General features: G+C 49.3%; 1 protein-coding gene across 2 annotated transcripts in view; it reads right to left on the bottom strand.

Moving 5' to 3' along the window:
* Positions 1-23048, bottom strand: part of MMP17 (matrix metallopeptidase 17) — a 67840-nt gene that overhangs the window by 9014 nt on the left and 35778 nt on the right. Inside the window, exons 2-7 of one of the 2 annotated variants that reach the window (XM_075769539.1) lie at positions 15546-15678; positions 13468-13594; positions 5834-6117; positions 2683-2859; positions 2449-2548; positions 169-251 (exon numbers count right to left, since the gene is read on the bottom strand). In XM_075769539.1, the coding sequence (XP_075625654.1) occupies positions 169-251; positions 2449-2548; positions 2683-2859; positions 5834-6117; positions 13468-13594; positions 15546-15678 (904 nt within the window). The remainder of the gene's footprint in view (positions 1-168; positions 252-2448; positions 2549-2682; positions 2860-5833; positions 6118-13467; positions 13595-15545; positions 15679-23048) is intronic. The other variant, XM_075769540.1, reaches the window with a different exon arrangement.

Raw genomic sequence — 23048 nt, 5'->3', positions numbered from 1 at the left:
TGTGAGACGCCTACCTGGGTCTGGGGGCCCCGCAGCCTGGAAACCCTAAGCCAGCTTATCCTCATCGCCCACCCCAGCCTGTCCGACACCGCTGCTGCAGCGTTGCACTGTCATGCCAACATCACTGCAGGGTGACGCGCACAAAGACTGCCGGCAGCGGGCACTTACCTTTGAAGAAGAAAGCCTCTCCCCTGATCTGGGCCACTGCATCAAAGTGAGTGTTGCATCTGTTGGGCACGTCCCGCCTGAGCCTGCGGAGAGATGCCCAGGTGAGCACGGCCCAGGTGGGCAGCGAGGGGCTGTGTCCTCCCCGGTGTCCCCCTTCCCATGGACCGCATCTCCCCTGCCCCCAGAGCCCCCCGCAGAAGACCACAGGCTGCATCTGTCGTTCCTCACGCTCAAACCCAGCCACGTGCACAGGGATTTCCAAGGCGAGCTTGGGCAGCCCTCAGCCTGAAGACAGCTTTGTGGCAGACACGCTCCTCGGGCCACCGGCGACCATTGCTGGGATTCAGGCAGGGACACACTCTACATCTACCAGCTAGCGTAACTGGTGAGGGCAGAGCTGGCTTGCCGTTCCTCAGTGGCACAGCGCAGCTCGGCCGGCTGCCCCCGGGCAGCAGGACACTTGGTGGATAAGAGCCAAGCAGCATCTCGCTCCAGCGGCTGGGGACATTGCTGCTCCAAGGCTGAGCTCCAAAATGCCAGTGAGAGGCGACGGAGCTGCAAAGCAGAAAGCAGATGAGACCAAACACAGGGAGAGGATGCCACATGCGAGACAATGGCATACGATATGTGGTGAAAGCCACCTGGCAAGTCGCAGCTGAGATACTGAGCTGCTTTTAACAAGGTGGATGGGAAAGGCAGAGTATGAAGGACTGAAAGTGCTATGAAGCCCATGTGAGAAATGATGATTGATGGAGGACAAGGAGAGGATGCTGGGAACATGCACAGAAAAGCTGCTGTGGGTGACAGGGAAGCATAAATCTAATTTGCTGATAGAAGAGTTGTGCTGGGCTGGCAGTGCCAGCTTCGCGGCCCTCTTTGGGCACAAAGCGACAGATGTGGAGGTGAACCCCATCCACCCTCCCAGTCACACACGGGGCAAGAAGAAAGAGTTGGCAACAAGGGTCCTGCTCCTCTTGGTGCTGGTGCGAGACAATGGCCTCCAACAGCAGCAGGGAGAAATGCTCTTGTCGCTAGGTCAAAACATGGCCATACAGAGCCTTGTGGACAAGCTCCGTTAGAAGCTATGTGGAAAACAGATAACTAATGGCATTCAGCGTGTTCAAGGAAAAGGGTCGCTTAGGACCCTCGTAGCCTTTCTAAACCCTGGCAGCTGGGACACCTCCACCAAGAGCAGGTGCTCAGCACCTCTGTACTGTGGGCATCACACCAAGCAGGGCCAGGAAGGGTGAAGAAGGTGCTGAGGTGGGAAAAGCAACTGCAGCACAGGGATATTTTTTCAAGATTATACTCTTGGTCCCATTACTGTAGGAATAATCTGGTTGTTCACACTTCAGTGCCGTTATCCTCTCTTTGCAGATGGCACATTGAGGCACAGAGAGGTGAAGTGACGTCCTCAAGGTCAAACCTCAGAAGAGGTCAGACCAGGAGGTGAAGGTGATCTGCTCCTTCTCTGCTGCTCTCACTTGGGGGGCTCCTGGTATCTAGCAAAAATACATGTGGCCATGAACTCCTGCCTTTTTGTTCAATGTCCCTTCCTCTTTTAACTGTCCTGCTGCCCTGGTAGTAAAACAATCTGGTAACTCCAACATTTATTAATGAGCTAGATCCAGAACTTCCCTTAATGAGGGCATGCTGGTTGCTTGATGACACTCAGTGTAAGCAGTCCTTTGCCAATTCAAACCTGCGTTGGAGTCAGGCTATCGGTCCACTTGTTCCAATATTCACCCCCACAGGTACATTAGGGAGTTGCTCACCGTGGAAAGATTTAAGTAAGTTATGCTTGCACAAATCAAGATAGTGCAGAGGAAGTTTGATTAAAATTTCAGCAAGGATGAGTTTGCTTAAGGGTGATGGGGACAAATTACCATTAACACAAGTAAAATTTTGAGTCTTAGAGAAATGCAAAGCATTCCAAGATAATACAGAATTTCTGGATGTGCCTTGATTGATAAAAATTAACTAAGGGATAGATAGCACCTATCACTTGCTCTTGCTCTTAACCACTTCACTTGCGGGCTGACTGGCCAGTCTCCACACATACTGCTTGAAAAAAGCAGTAGTATATGCAGGAGATGATCAGGAGATGTGAGGAAGAAGAGGCACTTTCTGTGTGCCTGTGTTTTCCAGAAGACAAAGGACCAGAGGGAAATACCAAAGTGAGCAGGCAAGACACTGGTGCTTGAGTGGAGCTTCACTACTAGATGCACTTTGCAGGAACATCAGCGACAGTTGAAAAGAAACAAAACAAACTTGACTTACGGGACAGTGGATCGGTTCTCTGGCAGCTCTGGCAGGATAGGATGGTCATCGGTTTTGCTTACTTCGGGCTTGGCTGTGGGGGACACAGATTCCCTGACGCCTATGCATAAAGACAAAGAAGCAGTAGAAGGGTACACCATCCTCCCCACCAGCTCCGCTCACCCCAGAAAACGGCTATTCCAGCGTGCTCCATGGCAGAAGCAGGCAGTAGCCACATGAGGGACACAAACTTACCATAGAGTTGCCAGATTCGAACTTTGTCCTCGTAAGGTAGGTCATACTTCAGAGGATCCCCCACTGGACCTTGGTAGTAGGGTCTCATGATAGACTCTATGGCAGAGATGTGGGTCAAGCCAATAGCATGGCCAAACTCATGGACAGCTACAGCAAATAGGTCCATCCCATGAGCATCTGGAAATAAAGACAAAATTGAAATAAAAGTCACTATGTACTGATTGTATTTTGGGGGTTTGGGCAAGCTGTAAGAGAATGTGTAGACATGTTGGATAAACTGGAAGGAAAAGCTTTGGAATAGGTGAAGTTTGAAAAATAAATTTTTCTCCAGTTGGAAAAAGAAGACTGAAGTGTATCATATGAAACCGGTAAGCAAGCCAGACATCAGCCCACAGCGTGAGTCCTCAGCCCCACACAAGCTTGGGGATCACCCCCCTTAATCCCGGATCACCGATGGCACCTGAGAAAGAGCTGGACAAACGGCTGACGCAGCAACCTTGGCAGAACCATCCATCATCCCCGCTAACCCGCGCCGCAGGAGCTGGGCCACAGCGGTTGTCTCCCATATCTCACATCTGCCCTGCAGGAGCTGCAGACACAGTCTTTGAGACGCCCAGAATACCAAACCTCTGCTGCCGGCCAGAGGCTCGCCAATGCTCGCAATAACGAGCAAAGCCACGTGCCAAGGAACTGGTGAGTGCCTGGCAGCGCCTGCCTGCCCACGGTGCTCGGCTGGGCTTTCCCTGCCTCCACACGCTGGCATGGCACGCTGCTGCCATGGCCAAATCCACCACGAACGCCTTCCTGCACGCTTACAAACGTGGAGCTGTTCGCCTGCTCATCAGCCAACAACCCCGCTCTTCTAACTGCTGTTCTGACAGGATTATGGCAGAAGGGGCAAGGTGATCATGTCCAGCTTGTTTCCAGAGGATTTGCTTGTCTTCTTCCCTCCACACCTTGTGCCGGTGGGGCTGCAGCTCCAGGGTCTGCTCCCTTAGGCAAACACTTTGATCCTCACACACAACACTGGGCATCAGGGAGACTTTATTGAACCCTGACACCTCCTCTGATGACACTTTTCCTCAGTCTGGGCTCTCTCTATTATCTCTCACCAAATTTCCTTATTTGCAACGCAACCCCCAGAGCCTCAGACCGCACCCACCCACAAACCCATCCCATACTCTCCAGAACCTCAGATGCTCAGGTCAGATCTCAACAGGGGTTAATGTCTGCTTCCAAACCTGCACCATTGCTGCCAAAGCAAAGGAGGAGCTCCCCGCAGGAGCCATACAGGACTGATCCTGCTTGGTGCATTCCCACCACCCAGCTCCAAACCGGCTGGGCCAAGCACCCGTGCAATTGCTGTCCCTCGCTGCACAGCAGTGCCCTGCAGAGCAGTACCAGAGGGCGGCGATGCTTTTAAGTATGGCTCTTAGAAGGATCATGATTGCAAGTATTGTAATACAAAGGCAGTGCAGTTGGAAAGCCAAGGTCTCTGAGGACCTCAGGGGAGCCCCACGTCCCCTGAGCCACGGTCAGGGCCAAAGGAGATGTTGCGCAGAAGCAGCCATGGCTGATCCTGCACAGTCCTTTGCGCTCCCCACCAGGCTTGGGGTGTTGGGTGGGATATTTTTGCTGAATTCTGCTTTTTCCTTGATGACTATTATTTACAGTGTCTGTAAACAGACGGGATTTTTATAACCTGTGCCGGTTCTCCCCGGCACTAGGGGGGAAAAAGACATATGCTTTCTGACATTTTAATGCCAAACTGACAACCTTGGGGATATTTTTATATCACCTACCAAGTTGTTATTTTTGAATCACTAGGGAGAACAAAATAAATAAAAGATGAAGTTCAGATAGCTCCAAGACCTTCAAAATAGAGGGCGGCTTTCTCGCCGTCAGGCTCATCCCCTGGTCCCTCGTCAATGCTTGGAGGGATCCCCCTCTCTGGGGGCCACCAGCCCTGAGCCCGCTCCTCCACACGAGCCTGTTTCACAGTGAGCATTCCCAACCACCAGCTACAAAAAGGGGCACCACTCCTTACTTCATCACATAACACATCTGCAACGGCAAGCTACCAGACCTCAGGACTTGCCTCCGTTCTGTATGCATGCAGAGCAGAGCTGCTGCTTTTTTTGATTCCCCAGAAGACATCGGTTGGGGTTGCACAGTGGCATGAACCAAGGAGCAGGTTGAATCCTGAAGAACCAGCCTGTCCAGACCTTTATCCTTAACCCCAGACCTCCTCCAGCACATCTGGTGAACACTCCTGCCCACAAACACTCAGCAGGGATGGACAGAGGTCAGCTGGTGGGAAGGGAGGAGAAAGGTGGGGAGAAAGAAGATATTAGCTGGTTTCAGAGAAGATGATTAAGTCTAAACAAAATCATTAAGCTGAGGCAGCAGGAGCCCACAGGGAGGCTGGTGGAGGAGGTGGTGTGACAAATAAACAAGCGGCTGGCGAGTGCAGAGGAGGCTCTCTGTCAAAATGTGCCCGACAAAGGCTGGGGACTTGATCCCCACAAATGGCTCATGCATCTGAGGCACATTCGCTTCTGAAAGTCCATCTGCTTATTAAAACTCTGTTCTAGTCAGGTGAGATGAAATAAAAGAAAAAAACCCTGTAACCTGCAACCATCCTGATGGCGGGTAACGGACACGAGATGGCAGGAAAAATCTAGCATTCACAGGCGGCTTTTTCCCTGCAGATCACAGAGCCCTTTCCAGGCAGGTCAGCTGATAAATACGCTTTAAAAATAGGAAACCAGGGCACGTGGCAATGAAGCCACCCAAAAGACAGTGAAATCGGAGAATATGGTCCCCATCCGAGAGCTCCAACAGCTGCACACCCAACCTGTGACCTTCCAGGTCCCAGAAGAGACAGGGACTGGGGGTGGGCAATGGGGAGCTCTGCAACTGCCGATACGATGGGGAGAAACAAGGAGACATCAGTGAGGCTTCCAGGGATGCATAAGGTCCTCTGGCTGCTGTCGTTTCACTAGCAAGGTGGAATGGGAAACCAGAAGGTGGTGGGACCTGCAAGCCTGGGGTGAAGGTGTAGTGGAGACTAAACTGCTCTAGCCACCAGCACAGAAGAGGGAAATTGCAAGCACATGCGTTTGTCTGCAGCTCTCCCACCCTAACATACCTGACGATCGGAAGGTCCAATACTCATCATCATCAAAATGGGTGTCTCCTGCAGTGTGATGGTCTCCAGGGAAGAAAGCATGTGCCACTGTCCCACCAGGTCCATCAAAGGGATAGCCATCATTGTGATCTGCCTTGGAGAAGTCTATCTGGATGTCAGCGTTGTTACCTGCCACTTCATGGAAATTCAGCGGAGTAATGTCGCTCCAGACCTTCAGGGCGTAGTACATCAGGGCTCGGACTGTGTCGTGGCCCAGGTGGGACTCTTTTGGGAAGGTGCGAACTCTGAAATAGAGAGGGCAAAAAAGAGGATAGGGCATGAAAGATCTTTTGCAAGGACTACCAGGAAGGGCTCTGCCAGTGCCTGGTGTGTTGCAGAGCCTCAGTGAGGCCTCCAGAGCTCTCAGCACACCTCCAAAGTGCCCCAACATGGTTTGTTTAAGTCTCTGCATCACTTCTGTTCCAGAGCTATGACGATTTCAGAGACTAAGTGTGGGTCCTCTGGAAATACAGAGCTAGTTTTGCCCACCAGAGTGTGAAACACCCCACAGGTGTGAAACACAACTGGAATTTGAGTCCTGGTACATCCTGATCCTGCTGTACCGGATGGCAGTCAGCCTCTGAGCCACACTTCATGCATGAACTGCTGTTAGTGCCCAGAACTACTACCCTTGCCCAGCCTTGGAAATGCCAACGCCATAAGTCCCTTTCCAGAGCTTGCCCATTTCTTTTTTCAAGCTCCTCTTCAGATCTATTGACAGTTATTTTCTCACCACTTTTTTTGTTCCAAGTGCAACCCAAATACGCAAAGATTATTGACTTCTGAAGTCTTTGCACCGCACACAGGCCCATCAGTTTTTCTGCAACAAACAGCAGGTCATTGCTCATTCTTATTACACGCACGCAGAAATCCAGAATGGATTTGCTGCCTCCATATATTTCCCAGCATGTCTGCTGGAGGTATAAAATATTCTCTGAAACCAGTACACTGCCAGCAATCTCTGAGACTGCAATCTATAACAAGGAGGAAGAGAAAAGGATGCATTTTATGTAAATCACATTCAAAATCCTTCCAGCCTGTTGCCTGCAGGAGACAGGCTATCTGATGGAGCACTGTAGTTGAGAAGCTCTTGCCTTGCTTCTTAGTAGAAAAAGCACTGAGGAGCAGGGGCTTAGGACACTACTGCACACATCACAGGGCTGTTATGGTTTCCCTGTATCAGCGCAGCGTCCCTTTGTCCCCATCCTGGAAGAGAAGCCAGGTGGGACGAGCGGTGTGCTGGTGTTTGCCCTGCAGCCGTGGGATTCAAACCTCCCTTTCGGTCTGAGCCGGAATGAGAAAAAGGGCAATGTTTCCTGTATATCCAAACCTTGAAAAAGAATTCCTACTATTGTCAATTTAATAGAGGAGGTGAAAAGACAAAGACGCAACAAGGCACCTTGGCTTCTAAAAGAGTATGTTTAGATAATCTTTCATTGACAATTTTGACAAAAATAAACACACTCCAGGAAAATTTACTGTTGGCTGAGTAATTATTGACAAAAACCAATTCTGCTGGAAAATTTCTGGCCAGCTTTAACCCAGTAATAATGGATACTTTATTTCTTGTGTACCAGCACACCAACCAAAGTGTTCATGAAATATTCATGGCTTGACAGATTTTTAAAGGCTGAAGCAACAATTATGATCGCCTCACTTGCCCTCCTACATAATATAGCTGGGAGAGCATCGCTCAGTATTACATCACTGCCCGGCACCAATGCGAAGTAATGACCCGACTAAACCTCTAGAGGTAATTACAGGTATCAGAAAGGGATGTCACATCACTCAAGCTCTTCCTACGAGTAGTAATTTGGGTACTGGGATACACTGTGGATCAGTGAAGGGGAGTAGGAATGACTCGCTGACTGAGGTTGGATGCTCTTGATTTCCCAAATATTTGCATATATCCCATGCCCTCAGAGACAGGCAGCCCGAGGTAGGTACCACCTCCTGACTTGGGCAAAACTAGTGAGGGTTAAATCCAGGACAGAGAAAAAAGGGACTCGGGAGAAAAGCAGAAATATCACTAACAATTTCTCTGAAGAGCTTGGGAACACCATCCTAGAGACACTGGGAATGAGATGGGTGAATCAGGCAAAACACACCACAGCCAGCTGAGCAAAAATCACTCATATCTACGCGTTTGCTATCCCTAAACTATTCTGGGCAAAGAAAGACCTTACCTACTAAGCTAAATGAGTTAACGTACACGTAACATCAAATAATCATAGGACTTCAAACAAAACATATTTGTAAAGACGACAGCATGGAGGTACAAATAATATGAGCATGGGATTACAAAAGACAATTTTTAGGCAATTTTTAATTTATAGAAGAGACTGTGGTTGGATGTAAACCTCTACAGTACAAAATAAAGGCCACCTGGTTTCTAGAGATTCTTTAACCTTTTAAGGTGTCATCATCTTCTACAACACTCCTCTAGACTTAGGTAAACCCATTGCTGCTTTAATCTCTATCAAACAAGTTGTTATACATGTAAAACACAGCATTTCCAGTCCACCTGTCTCCAGGATCTTGGTGCCTAGGGCATGGACTTAAATTTGGGGACATTATCTGCTCTTCCCTCCTTGAGCCCTGCTCGACCACATGAGTCCCTTCCCTTCCCAGCTGTAGAATGAGGATAATAAATCTGATCTCCCTGTAAAAGGACAGCAGATGAAAAGCCCTGTCTAAAGAGACAAACATTATTAACATTCATCCCAACCTTGACTCCAGAAACATTAGATTAAGGCAGAAACAGTATCAATACTTATATTGCTTCTTATAAAAGGTCCTGCACCTCTGAGCTGACCCACATTTTATTAGCATGCTGCAGGTGTAAGTGAAAAATCCCCCATCCTTTATTCATTACCACCGCTATTTTTCAAGAGAATCCCATCAGGGTTTTTCAATTCAGTATCTGATTTGATTGCCGGAGCTCTGCTAATTGTTTTCAATGAGATTAGGAGAAGCCTATTATGCCGATAGGATGTTCGTCGGTGTTGTGTTACCCAGTTCCACTGAAAAGGAGGCACATTTCTAACATCATGCAGATACACACAGGACTAAATAAGCTTACTCCCACCTTGATTATTATTATTATTTGTAGTAAATGGTGCTTAGGTACCCAGCGGAGAGCAGTGCTGCTGCTTCTTGGATGTTAATCCCTCCTGAGACTCCCCTTACAGAGCTCCAACTGTGAGCAAGAGCCTGATGTGAGTAATTGGAGAGAAACCTCTCTCCTCCAGACGGCCCCGCTAAGCCACTGGGAAGGCGATGAGGACTGGGCTGCTCAGTCCCCCTCCAGCCACCCCTGCAACGTGACCCCAAGCTGTCTGCAAAGCCACACACCGGGACACCCCGAGGAGCATCTGTCCCCACAGCAGATGGAGCTGTGCAAGGCAACATCAGCTACTGAGCAGTATGTGGTTGTAGGTGGCACAACTGGATGCTGAGGAGAACATCTCCGCTTGGCTTCAAGGGCTCACCCAGGTGGCAGCACCACCACACAGACAAATCAAAGCTGACTATCACCCGGCTGCTGCCACTCCTTCACCTGTCCCCTGGATCCCCTCCTTTACTTGTCCCATCCCAAAGAGATTTTTGGGTCCAAGCTAGTGGAGACCAGAGAGGGCTGATCTGTCTGTCTGCTAAGGAGGGGCACCTGGACCAATGGTTACTTTGATTTCTGGGTTCCTTTTTGGGTTTTGTCCTCCCAAAGCCAAAAGTGAAAGAGTATTAGTGATGTATGAGAAATCAATTGCTGGTTAATGAAAGCACTCCTTCACCTTCTGCAGCCCTGAAACCACAGATAAATAAAATAAATGCTGATAACTACCAAACACAGCAGGCTAAGGATTGCCCGATAAACCCAAATTGATTTTTTGGGGGGTGGGGACGAGGGGACAGTTGAAGGGATGGATGCTTGCTGCCATGGCACAGGCACTTTCCCAGCTGCCTGGGGCCACCCATGGCACAAACCATGGCCCTATGAAGACAGGCTGAGCGAGTTGGGGTTGTTCAGCCTGGAGAAGAACAGGCTCCAGGGAGACCTTACAGCAGCCTTCCAGTACACAAAGGGGCTACAGGAAAGCTGGAGAGGGCTGTTTACAAGGGCAGGGAGTGACAGGACAAGGGGGAATGGCCTTAAGCTGAAGGAGGGGAGATTTAGATGAGATATTAGGGAGAAATTCTTTACGATGAGGGCAGTAAGGCACTGGCACAGGTTACCCAGAGGAGCTGTGGATACCCCATCCCTGGAAGTGTTCAAGGCCAGGTTGGATGGGGCTTTGGGCAACCTGGTCTAGTGGAGGGTGTCCCTGTCCATGGCAGGGGGGTTGGACTAGATGGGCTTTGAGGTCCCTTCCAACCCAAACCATTCTAGGATTCTACGAAATCAGATCTCAGACTGCGAGAGGAGCAGCTGCTCCAGGGGGTGCTGCCAGAGTGGGGCTGCCATGCTTCATCACCCGCCCCAGCCATTGTGCCCCTCTGCTGCTCCCTGCGCTGGCGGTGGACGCCAGCATGGCAGCTGCCTGCACTCTGCTCCAGCTGCTCAGGACTTTTCCTGCAAGGGTCCCATAATGGGTGATGGGCACGTTATGACAGCCCTTAAGCAGCTCTGCACTGGGGGGTGACATTCCTGCCCGCCTTGGGCAACTGTGACCCCCAGGAAATGAGGGGCATGGCTGTCTGTGACCAGCTGCGCTTGGGCTGGGAGGTCCCCATGGTGGGATGCCATGGATTAGAGGAAAGCGGGAGGATCAGGGCCACCATGGGGAAGGGAGCCTGGGAGCGGGGTTACCCTGGTTGCACACCTTTACCCAGTGGTACCTGCCTGGCCATCACCCCTCCACACTTCTGTAAATCCACATCTCAGCTCAGGCGGTGACACACCTCCGCTGCGGGTGGGCTCAGGATGCTTGCAGCAACGGTAGGCAGCGACTGACAGACTTCACTGCTCCCCTGCCGCCTGCGTTCACTCCAGCTCCGGCACCCCATGTCCCGAGCATCGCAGTTTCAAAGACTGCGGCTTTGATGAAATGGCACCAGGGACTTGCCCTTAACTAAAGATGGATGAAAGTCAGCTCAGTTCAGCAGCAGGCTGAGATTTCAGCAAGGAAAAAACCTGGGAAATTTAGAAAGCTGAGCTTCGGTGGCTTCCCCTTACCCCAGGGAGTTTAAAGCACGCAGAGAGGGGGCACAGCCCTGACGCTGCATTTCCCATGACTGCAAAGAGATAGCGAGCGCCTGGGAAGAGACAGATGCCAGCTGTGAACTCCCCTTCTGCGGGGCACAACCAGAAGCAATAAAGCAAAACTAGCAAAAGGAAAACCAGGCTGCAAATGTGAGGGGGAACTCGCTGCAGGCAGGTCCCGGTGCGGACACCAGCAGAGGGCAACCGCAGCACACTGCGCCCCGCTCCAGCCGCATCACAAATCTGTCCCACCGCCACCTCATCCGCTTACTGAGTACCCCGGTACCTACGTACGATGCAGAAAAAAAAAAAAAAAAAAAGTCCTATGAGAAGAAGATTTATACACTGTAATATCTTGGAAACTTGCCCTGGAGATGAGGAACAGAAGACCGTGTGTGTCTGACCCTGTACTGGGATGCTCTGAGGCTGTACCGTACTGATGCAGCCTGTACTGGTTTGCTCCCTGAGCCCTCCAGTCCCAGAGGCCAGCTCTACTCAAGGGTTAAAAAAACCCCACAAGCCTGAGCAAGAGCAACCTGCATGCCTATAAAATTTTGTTTGCCAAACGCTGCCTTCTCTATCAGTGTGGGTGCCTATCCCGAGATCATCCTTTTGTACAGCTTTGCTTACCCGTTTATTCCAGCCGTTCCTGTTCAGGTTTTTCTTCAGTTTTTAAATGCATGGCATACTAGAACTTGGTTTTGTTTTCTTTTTTGAAAATCTTCAATCAATGTGGAAAAGGTAAGCGTGTAAAACTTTACGTCTCTATTGGCAGATTTTCACAGCCATTTCAAAAAAGCTATTTTAATCTCAAGTGTTGGAAGTAAATACTATGTTGGAGTTTCTACAATGCTATAGCCTTCTGTTGGCTTCTACAATCTCCAGGTATAAAATACAGCCCTTTCTTGAACAAAAGCCAAGATCTTGGAAAGGATCAAAGAATAAAAAGCAGAAATGAGTTTTGTCAGGAGATGGATATTTTTATATCATACATATAAAATCGTCTCGCACCTAAACCCCTTTTTATGGCCATCTTTGATAGTTTCCAAGGGGGTGGGAGGCAGGGGCCATCCCAGGGCTGCATCCACCAGAACAGCCTGACCTCATTCCTCCTCTGTGCTTCACTCCAGCCTGGGACTGTGGACACTGGGCCACTCGTCTGGAGTCCTGCTGGAACCTGCAGCACTGGGCTCCTGACCACACCGCCTGGCCACCACACCTGCCCTGCTGTGGGCATGGGTTGGGTTTGTCCAGCCCAGCTTTGCTCAGAGGAACTGCTGAAGTCAGGGCTGTGCAGAAGATATCCCCCTGCACTGGCAGTGGCAGCTCATGGGACATCAGAGCAGGTTTTATTGATTTGCCCAAAGGGAGTTTTTCCCTCTCTGAAACACGAGGTTTACTCCTCTTACCCGTGAAGATGAGGCTGGTTAACAGAGGGACAGGCTGAGCTTTTATAACGTGGGTCACTTCACTACGAGAAGCCATCCATGAGCCAAAATTGTTTCTTACTGAAGATGAATTATGTTTATCTTTTCTGAAAATAAGGTCTCAGAGTGATGTGCTGGAACATGGATCAAATCCTTGGCAAGGCCACAGTTTCAACATGTGTCAACAGTGACATCCAAGTTGAGATTTGTAACTGCAGTAGGAGGTGGACTCACTCTAGGGACTGTCAGGATCAAAGAGAAACTTCTTATAAATAAGGAGATCTCTCCACAGCATCCACATGCATGTTCAGCATAGTACAAGCACCTCATGGTGCTCACCTTTCTTGGAGGAACAGTCACTGCAGCACGTGGTCTTTGAGGGAGGAAAAATGAATCCCAAAAAGCACAAATTTTGGTGGGACAGGGATCAGCTTGTTTGCCAACCATGACGTGCAGCATGGCTGTAGGGACTCTGGAGGGTGGACCTGAACTTCTGCGTGGTACAGGTTCAGAGTGACCCACACACATCAGTCCCTGATGGCAAGGGCTAGGTGCAAAATAATGACTCTATTATCCAGAAAACACTCCCAGCCCTTGGACTCAGGTGTGGCAAGAGATGAAGCCCTGTCGGTACCCAGCCAAGTCTGTGACAGCTGCTTGAGAAAGCGCTACATCCCAATGAACTCAAGAGAAATGATGCTCTAATCATTGCAACGCAGCAAAAAGCTCCCTGTTAATCCACCAGCCAAATCCGCACCGTTCCCAGCTGGCGGCCAAGCGGGTCCAGAAGCCAAGGCTGGGATCAGCAAGAGAAGAGTTTAAACAATTAGTCTGTGGTGTCCTGGGAGCGTGGAGAGACATATTTTAGCACATCGCCCTGAAACTCATCACAAAGCCGCATTTAGCCCAGGTCTGCATGGGATCAGCCCTTTGCTGCAACATTTCTATAGAGGAGGATGAATTCCTACCTCCAAGACAAGTTCCTTTTGCTCCACTTGGTGACAGCCTGCACGAATCGCTTCCTCCTGGTCTCTGTGGTGGTGAGGTCAGGCAGAGAGCAGCGAGGTGTCTTCATCAGCTCCAGCGTGGCTTCATCTAGGGTTAGGAGAAAAAAAAAAAAAAAAAAGAAATTATGAGAATGGCTAAGAAATTGCAGGGGGGACAGGGAGATGGAAAGGGAAGTGCTGAGGATGCAGCAGCAGTGCAAAAGGCAATGCCCCAAGAGTTGGGGCATGGCGCCAGCCCCAGCATCACCCGAGGTGCCACCCATGGGGCACTGGGCCTCCTCCGTGCCGCAGTTGCACCCAGCAGCAGCAGCAATTCCTGCTGAAAGCCCATTTCCTCAAAGCACCCACCAGCTGGGGCTGCCAGGAGGTCAGGGGAGATGACGCCCCACGGCCGTGCGGTTAGACGCCAGCTCTGCTGTTAGTGCCAATGGACAGTTTTATCGATTTCAGGAGAAAATGCAGCAGGTTACCTCTTGCATGACACTTTACAGATCTTGAAATTTTGTGTGGAAAACCACCTGTGGCCAGCTTTGATTATGTTTTAAAACATAAATTTTTAATTATTCTGTTTTATTCTCTCTTGTTGAATTTCCCATTATTCCCCTGGCAAAGCAGAGAGACGTTCACATCTAAATAAACTATATCACTCTTCGGCTAGGACCTCATTTGGAAAATGTTCATATTCCTTCTTTTTTATTTTTAAAACTGAATGAGAACTTAAAGCCCCTATTCTCATCTGCTGAAAGGCAGGGTACTTGTTCTTTCGCCCATTTTCCCTGCTGGCTTTACCTTTTTACTTAAACGCTTTATTTTCAGATGCAAACCCATGTCCGTGACCTGCCCAGGGAAACCCTCAGGCCTGTTCCAAACACCCTCTCTAAAAATGAAAATATGAATGCATTAGAAAGGCCGTCCTTGCTCCCGGGCCTCCTGCAGCTTGTGATAAGGTGGAAAAGAAATAATTGCACGCACTCAATTAAGAGCAGAAAGGGAAGGTCCCAGTAACGGGACGCGGCCGGTGGCTGCTCAGGCGGCAGCTGCTCCAGGGGACCAGCGGAGGCTGCCAGGCATCAGAATGGACGGAGACCGGCGGGCTAATTAGCAGCTTCTTGCTAATTCTGTCCTGAGCAGCGGAAGAAATCTGGCCACGTGGCGGGAGGTCATGGCCGCACATCAGGGAAGGGAGGAGAGCAGACAGGCGCCCTTCTGAGGGCCAAGATAATGCTGCCTTTCTTCTTCCCTCAATAAGGACGTAGAGAGGAACAACCCCGGCCATGCCAGGGAGCTTGTGTCACCTCAGCCAGGCCTTGGGCCGCTCCCTCCCAGCAGATGTGGCCACTACGTCAGGCCGAAGCCACCCATCACCCTGTCCATGCTGGCCGGTGGAGCTGCTGAGGCAGGTGACGGGCTCTCGGCTGGCTGGGGGCAACCGGGGGGTGGCTGGGGGCCCTGCGGCTCAGCAAGAGCCAAGGAGACCCTCGCCAGCTCCACAGGCACCTCGTGGCCCTACGTGCCACGGCAGGAGCGAGCGGTGCTGTGGTGATGCGACACCATCTTCCTCCCTCCCCTGCGCTGTGCCCCAGCGGTGAAGAAACTAGAATATCTATGTACACAAATTAGGAGCTTAATCAGGATTTTTGTTCAACTCAATTTGATGCTGCAATTAAGACTTTGAACAGGACAACCTATCAGCCTTAGTTTCTCTGTATTTTTTTTTCCTTGTCTTTTTTTTGTGGGTTTTGGGGTTTTTTTTGATTACACCAAGAGCTATTTTAAGCACGACAGGAACCCCAGGGGTGTGTGGGTCTGGTGAAATAATTGCTTGCCTCAGGTTCTTGAAAGCACAAGGCAACAGAACACCTGAGCCATGTAATTACTCTTACAGCTGCAAACTGGGCCATACGTTCCACCTGCACGAGCTTTTTCTGGAGCTGAAACTACTCCACAACTCAGCACCAAGTCCCCTCTCCTCCCCGGACCTGCAAGGAGCCGTCCCTGTATCCCCCTGCACAGGAGAGGAGGGATCATGAGCCACTGACCTAGGACCCCCGTCGCCTCGAGCCCCCCAAACCGCTGCATGGCAGTGATGGCCTTGGTGAGCTCCTCCTGCGTCTGCAGTTGTCCTGTGACAGGATCCGGAGGAGGCAGATACCCAAATTTTGTCAGCCAGTCCTGTGAAATGAGAAGGGGAGGGGATGAGAAAAGGAAATGAAGAAAATATAGGTGCAGGGAAAGATGCTCTGAAGGTCCCATCTGTTCCACTTGGAAATAATTTTTCCATTTCCATGTTTATACCCGGCTTTCCCCATCGAACCATGCAGTCTCTGCTAACAAATGGATGCGTCAGGACGGATCTGTACACATCGCTTCAGTAACGGGATTCGGTGACCGTCACGCGTTCTAAGGGTGACATCTCATTTTCCCACCTGGCTGCAAAGCATCTTTGACAGCGGCGGCAGCGCAGCCCCAACCCGAGGGTCACACCGGCACCTTGGATTCAGCCCTCAGACACTGGCAGCTCTTACTGGAAACTTGCTGCAGGGCTGAGCACAGCGAGGGGAGGAACTCTGCCCGTCACGAGGGCCAGGCAGTGCCACCTCCCTCGGGACCTCATTGCTAGCAGGAGCCTGTGGAGGTCTTGGGGATCGTCCCTGGGTCCGATGCAGGAACCTCACTGACCTCCGTCCAAGGCTGCAGAGCAGCTGGGTTTTGTCCAATTTTGTCTCAGACAGACCTCTCTGACCATATGTGCTGGGATTTAAACTTTCTGCTGTCCCCTGCGGGCACCACAGTAAGGTCACAGCTTCCCATGAGAGGTGAGAGGAGGGGACCTTTCCTCCTCCCTGCCAGCGTGGGGAACACCTCCATGGCCAAGCGCCCTTTGCAAGTCCCCCCACATCAGCACGAGGACTGTGCCTGCTCTCTGGGTCCCTTCAGCTGATCTGCCACAACGCCATCATCCTGCTGTGACATTGATTGACCTGCTGCAACTTTCTGCTGCTTTCCAGTCCATGCATGGCTGGGGCGGCCGAGCTGTGAGATTACAGTGCATTAAGGGTGCAAACAGCTTGGCAGAGGCTCCCTTCATCTGGTGGAGATGAGCTGGAACACAAGGATGAGGACATCCCTGTGGTCCAAGCCCCCTCAATGTGCCCTGATGGTTTGAGGACATCAGGTTAACGGTTGGACTCAATGATCTTAAGGGTCTTATCCAACCTAAATGATTCTATGAAGGTGGCTTGACCTTCACGACAGCAAGATTTTGATTGGAAGCAAACCCAACCACAAAGTCTCTGAGGTCCCTCTGAGTCACGGAGTCATCCAGGATCCAAGGCAGATTACCTCAGCATTGACACAAAACCAAGCCCTCTGGAGGAAAACACCATGGAGATGTAACCTGCCAAGCCTCTTCCTCAGAGGCCACCACGTGTGGTGGGACCTTGGCTTGGTCCCTTCCCACCAGTTCCCAGGCAACATGAGCACTGCAGCTGCAAAGTTTCAGCTTCCAAGAACTGAACACCGCCCCAGCGAGAGCTGGCAGTTTCCCAGCAGTGCCATCACCCTTCCACCACAGGAGGGAGGAGTACGGGGACAGGGAGCAGAGGAAAATCCTGCAACAGCCTTCCCCTAGAATATGGCCAACACCAAAAAGTCATTCCTGGTGATTAAAGCCCTCATCATTTAAAAAGAAAGAAAAAACCCCACAAACCCAAAACATACATGGATTAAAAAAAAACAAAACAAAACCAGCAACCCACACTGTAAGAAAATCCCATTGATAACGGCAATGGATTTCTCAGCTTTGGATTATTTGTTCAAGGGGATAGATCGGCAGAGTCACACTCACCCCAGCAGCATCGGAAGTGCCAGGACTGGCTTAACGGTGAAGCTGAAACCTCAGTCACCCGCAGCCTCCGACAGGGCCGACTGATTTGAGAAGAGAAATAAATGCGCCCTCCTCTCCAGCGTTTCAGTGTGCCATGGTTTAACCATCTCTCTGCCTGTTGCCTTAAAGCATTTAGAGCCAGATATGGGTATGTCCACCACCAGAAAGCAGCAGGAATCTGTGAAACACCCGCACGTCCCTCTTTGCCAAAGCCTAAGCAAGCACAGCCATGTGCCAGTGATCCCCCTCATTAAAACCAAGACCACATTTGACAGGAATTTGTCTTTCAGAGGACAATGCATCTTTATGAAGATCTTCCTCTTTTCAGCCTAAAATTGATGAAGAAAATGCCATAAATCTCCTTCTTACAACTGCTTTTTAAATGTCTGGTGAATTATCTTTCTAAATCCTTTTTTTACCTTCCTTCTTGCTCCCCTCCCCTACCATAGCAGAAGGATCAGCAAAGAATAATAACACTGCATGCAGGGAATGCCATAAACACCTACCCTCTATTTTCTTTATCTGTATCAAAAAAGCATTGATCTATTGAGCCTCTTGAAGATGATATTTATCTAGACTTCCACTGCAGTCAATACGCCACAAATTTATTAAAGTCAGATTAGTGCCGAAAGTTGGTACCTGCTTATCACTGCAATCTGAACATCTCATAGCTCAATGTCACCTGCAGCAGCAGCCCCGAATGCCACAGCATCCCCGGCCCCTCTCTGGCAAGCCCAATTAGACAATTTCACACTTACAGAACTTTACGACAGATTCCCCCACACTTGGTGTGACTCTCCGTTGGGGAACGTGGTCTCCTGTGCCGGGTTTCTCACTGGCAATTCCCTTCCCTCCTCACCCTCCTTCATGCTGCCTTATTTTAGCAGGGTGGGTGTTATTACAGCAAGAGAAAGCAGCTTATCTGGCCATTTCTTGTTGCTTAATGTAACCCCAATAGCCACCACCTTCCTAGGACCACATTAGCATTGTCGCAGCCTTCCCTCACCATCAGGCTGAAGGCCAGGCCAAGCGTTCTCTCCTCTTCTCCCTGCTCCTATTTGTCCCTTTGCATAGCAAAAACATTTGTGACAGAAATTAGAGATACAATTCGCCCCTGATTGTTCATGAGAAATCGGCTGTGACACGGAGCTCGGCAGCCGGCCCATCAATTGCCGAGGATGGTGGGGTTTAATTTGGTTTGTTCCCTGGCCATGGAGACAGCAGCATTTATCTTCTAATGACAGTGGAGACACTGCTACACCGGAGATGTATCCAACTCAGCTTTGCTCAGGCCCTCCTGGAGAAAGAGGTGGCAGCAAAAGGCTGAGGGAAGCAAAGGCATGGTGAGGTCCCACAAAGGTCCTGCTGATCTCTCATTCTTAACCCAAAGGGACAGAAAAAGCACGAACACAAGTGGACACCCCAGAGCAAATGGAGGGCTCCCTAAAGAAAAGATGGGAGGAACAGGCAGATATCACAAGTCTTTTGCCTGGTCTACCTTGCAAGCACTGATTTTTCTGTATGTGATTTTTCATCTAGACCATCATGTTTATCATGCCTTGCTCCATAATTTTACAGACCTCTGTGATATCGCTCTCATCCATCTCTTTTCCAGTGTATGGGTTCTGGCCAGTTTCCCCTTTCCTTGTAAGCAAAGCTGATCCATAATATTGAACTTCCACATTCTACCTTCACTGTGGCAAAAATTTCATTAGGGAAAATACAGCTGGACTTGGAGATGAGAAAGACCAGCAGGAATTGTCTGGCTAATTGTCTGTGTGCCCTGTGAAAGCTTTTCAGCTATATTCTTGTCCTTAATTAGGACAAAAGCTAAACTTATAAACTTCCATAAATGAAAAATATGAAACCATTTTCACTGAAATAACTTCAACACATTCCCTTCTTATTTCCACTTTTTAAAAAAAATAAAAGAGCTTTTTTTCCCCCAATTCTCATTAGCTTAAAATGTTTAAATGAAGTAGTGATTTAAGCTGAATACTAAAATTCTTTGAATGTATTTCTTGCCTGAGTTGGCACGATAAAAACTTTCCCTTAAAAATGTGCTGCACTAAATGAATTGACCTAATCCCATGAGAAGATTCAGCTTCAGCAACTCCCTATTTTAAGAGGGAAAAAAATTGCTTCACCACATAATTCAGATTGAGCCAATATCTCACCATCTTCCAGTTCCGAGACAAGCTGGGAACGAGTGTGGCTGCACTACAAAACTCCTGCCATGGCCTGGGGTACACACCTTGGTCTGGGGCTCGTGGCATCCCAGCTCAGTTTTTGTGGGAATCATCTCTGTGTCTCTGGCCCCCAGTTCCTCATCTGTAAAATACTCCAATAGATTTCCCTGGTCTCCCATCCATTAGTCCTGTCTGCTCACACTGGAAACTCCATTCCCAACCGTGGGGGGCTGCCAGGCTGGACCCAGCCAACATGTCCCACCATCAACAGTGGACCCGCACGATGGATTTCTCCTCCAGTGCTGGGAGTTGGCAAAGATAGGGCTGGGGAAAGCTGGAGGGACCAAGCCAAGACCACAATGAATTTTCTGATCCAGCTTCACCACCGAGCAATACAGAATTAAAGATTTCACATTGTGCTTAGGGCCAGGAAAAAAAGAAAGAAAAGACATCCAAAGACGCCCGTCCATCTGCGTCTCCCCTCCACACAGCTGCCCGCAAGAGCCCTCACACTGCTCAGCGCTGAGCAGAAGCACATCCATACCCCTTAAAAACCACAGCTGGGACGCTTATTGACCAAACACCATGCCTGCATGGGGCTGGAGATCCCACCCTGCCCCACATGGGACGGCAAGACTCACACCACGTCCCAGGCAGTGGGGAAAAGCCATTGCAACATGTTCACCACGTGGGACCAAGAGAACGGAGGCTCCCTGGGTGCTGCCCATGCCCCATCCCCTGTGGTCTCATGGGATCAGCCATCCAGAGACAACACAACTCAAGAATTGAAGAAAAATTAGGAAAAAAAAGAGGGGGGGGGAGATAAGAGTTTTCCCCTCCTTTGTATCCCTACAATCTTTAAATAGTTTGATTTTACCCCTCCCATCCCACTGCAGGTGGTACCCAATAAAAGATATCTTAAAGGAGCTGCTTCAAAGCACAGTTTTCCTTTGAAAAGGGACTGTGTTAACAGTGACACAGAAGCGTCATTCCTCCACGGAGCTGCTCTGTGTGCATGTTCGGAGACAGATTGCTCACTTGGTTGGCTAAAAATAAGCTCTATTATTTTTTCTTCTCTGGGTTCCCATACTGTTGTGGCATAGCGTAATGGGGAGAAGCCTGCTTCTTGCCTTAAAAAAAATGGTTAACAGAATCCAAAACTGAAGAATGTTTTTGTAGGTAATATTTTTTTTCTTTTGGAGAAGATACAAAGTTAGGAAAAATGGTAATGAAGCCCTCTCTGCTGCCGCAAACAAGACCTGCTTCAATTTTGGACTTTTTTTTTTACTCCTTAACCCACTTGAATGGAATACCAGGGAGTGATGCTGCTGCGGCAGCAGCCAGGGACTGGGGCTTTCCAGGACCAAGTGATGACCCTGTACAAAACGCTGGCTCCAGCAGCAGTGAAGCCTCTGGTATCACTTATGCAGAGCCAATTTTCAGATTAAAATGGCAATTTCGTTTCTTTCATCTATCCACTTCTTTTGTATCAATACCCTTTTGTCCTAGAACCTACTTACCTGCTTCATTTTAAAATAGATGTAGATATTGTCCCTCTTTTATGGAAGATTTATGAGCTCCGTAGGTTTGCTTTTACAAATATTAATATTATATAAGCTGATGGGCTTATTCAACTGCCACAGGCGAAAAAAGGACTCAGTCAGCAAGTTTTCTTCCTGATGATTTCCTTTTGAGGGTTGTAGGTTGGTGTTTACAAGATGACAAACTAGTTCAGGATAACAAGGAGAGGATAAACAGGATAAACGGCAAAACAGAAATCAGGATAAGCAGAAAAGCACTACCCCAGCCAGTTCCGTGCTTCTGCCTGCTCTTGTATTATTATAATGACCATGTTTCTAAAACTTAGCCCCAAAAATCAGGGTCTTTTTTTTTTTTGTCCTTGATGTTGCATAATCATACAGGGGAAAACCAGCCTTAATCCTGCAGAGTTGCTAACACTCCCTTTGCTGAGGGATTTGACTGTTATTCTCGGTTTACCCAACACGTTGCCGAGTGGAGAGGAGAGCAGAGCTTTACCCCCAGTCCCTGGCTTCTCTGCACATACCCCGACTGCACCTTCAGCTTTGCACCAGCATCCCACACTCCCAGACCGGCTCCATCCCCATCCCATCAATGCCAGAGGAGGAAACTGGGTTTAAGTTCTCGCCCCTGTTGACAGGGGTGCATGCAGCGCCCACAATGCTCTGCCCGAGGGCTGTTGGTTGTGACACCCGTGGGCACCTCTCCCTGGTCCGCACCATGGCCACTGGTGTTGCTCCAGATGCCACTCTGCAGCGAGGACTGGCACTCGCAGTGACTCGCAACACACCTCTGGAGACTCTTTGGATGCGCAACATGCATGGAGAGGATGCTGGTATATCCCAATTTCCAAGTTTTCAGGGCAATCCAAAGCAGAAGTTTTTCACTCAAAAGATCCCTCTCATTAATATTCTTTGAAAAGCTTTACGAAACTGCACCTTTGCTCGTTAATCAAGCTTCAAGTTGCTTTTATTTGTTTCAAAAGGCTCCTGTCATGGCTGAAAGCCTAAACCCTTACCCTGACCTGAACCCAACCCTTCGCTTTCTGGTGGGGACAGCCCTGGTGAGGTCCCTCCCCACCGTGCCCAATGGCCCCAGCTGCAGCAGGAGCACAAAGCACCGCAGTGCTCATCTCCACCGCTCACCTCCTGCCATCCATGCCAGATAACCACAGATAAATGGCTTTGTTTTTGTAGGGTCATCCAGTGGGGAGAGGAATTTGAAAGCTCCCTTTCCTGCTGGAAGTCCCTTTATACCCTGGGTGCCATTGTGCTTCACACACGCAGGGGAAGGAAATCAAAACACACTATTCAACAAAATTAATGACCCAGATTACTAAAATAAAGCTACAACTCAAACATCCGGAACTAATTTCCAAATTACACTTCACTTTATCTCTGCAGCTACCATTAAATAGGGTGGAAGCTTTTAAAATTTAAAAAAAAAAAAAAAAAAAAAAAATCACTGCCACCACAAGCTACATTAAAGAGAAATTGCTTTTGGCTGTTTGAGTTTTTCTTCCAAGTTTTCAAAAGTTTACAGTATTCAAATTTTTACAGTTATTTTCCTGAGATCAAACGACCCCAGGAACAACGCCCATTAATTAGAGCAACACATATGGTGCTGCAATACTCTAAGGAGCGCGCTCCTGTGATGTAAAGGCCTCCAGGCCACGCAAAGCCAATAATTTCCTTCCAAAGGTTGCCACGCACCTCTCTAATGAGCTATCGCACGCATGTAATCAGCTGATTAATTCATTAAGAGAAAAAAATGCAGTTTGGATTAGAACCAGGATTTTGGTTGCTGCCACCACTGAACCACAGGACCGGTTTCATTAGCTCACGCTGGAGGAGTCACTTGAATCCAAACAGCTATTTAATTTGAGCGAATGCTGTGCACAGAATCCAGGGTAGAAGCTAATGCAGCCG

The sequence above is a fragment of the Balearica regulorum genome, chromosome 17 (genome assembly GCF_011004875.1).
Source record: "Balearica regulorum gibbericeps isolate bBalReg1 chromosome 17, bBalReg1.pri, whole genome shotgun sequence".
NCBI classification, from domain to species: Eukaryota; Metazoa; Chordata; class Aves; order Gruiformes; family Gruidae; genus Balearica; species Balearica regulorum.
The sequence above is the reverse complement of the archived record's forward strand: the minus strand, read 5'-3'. Positions and strand labels throughout refer to the sequence as shown.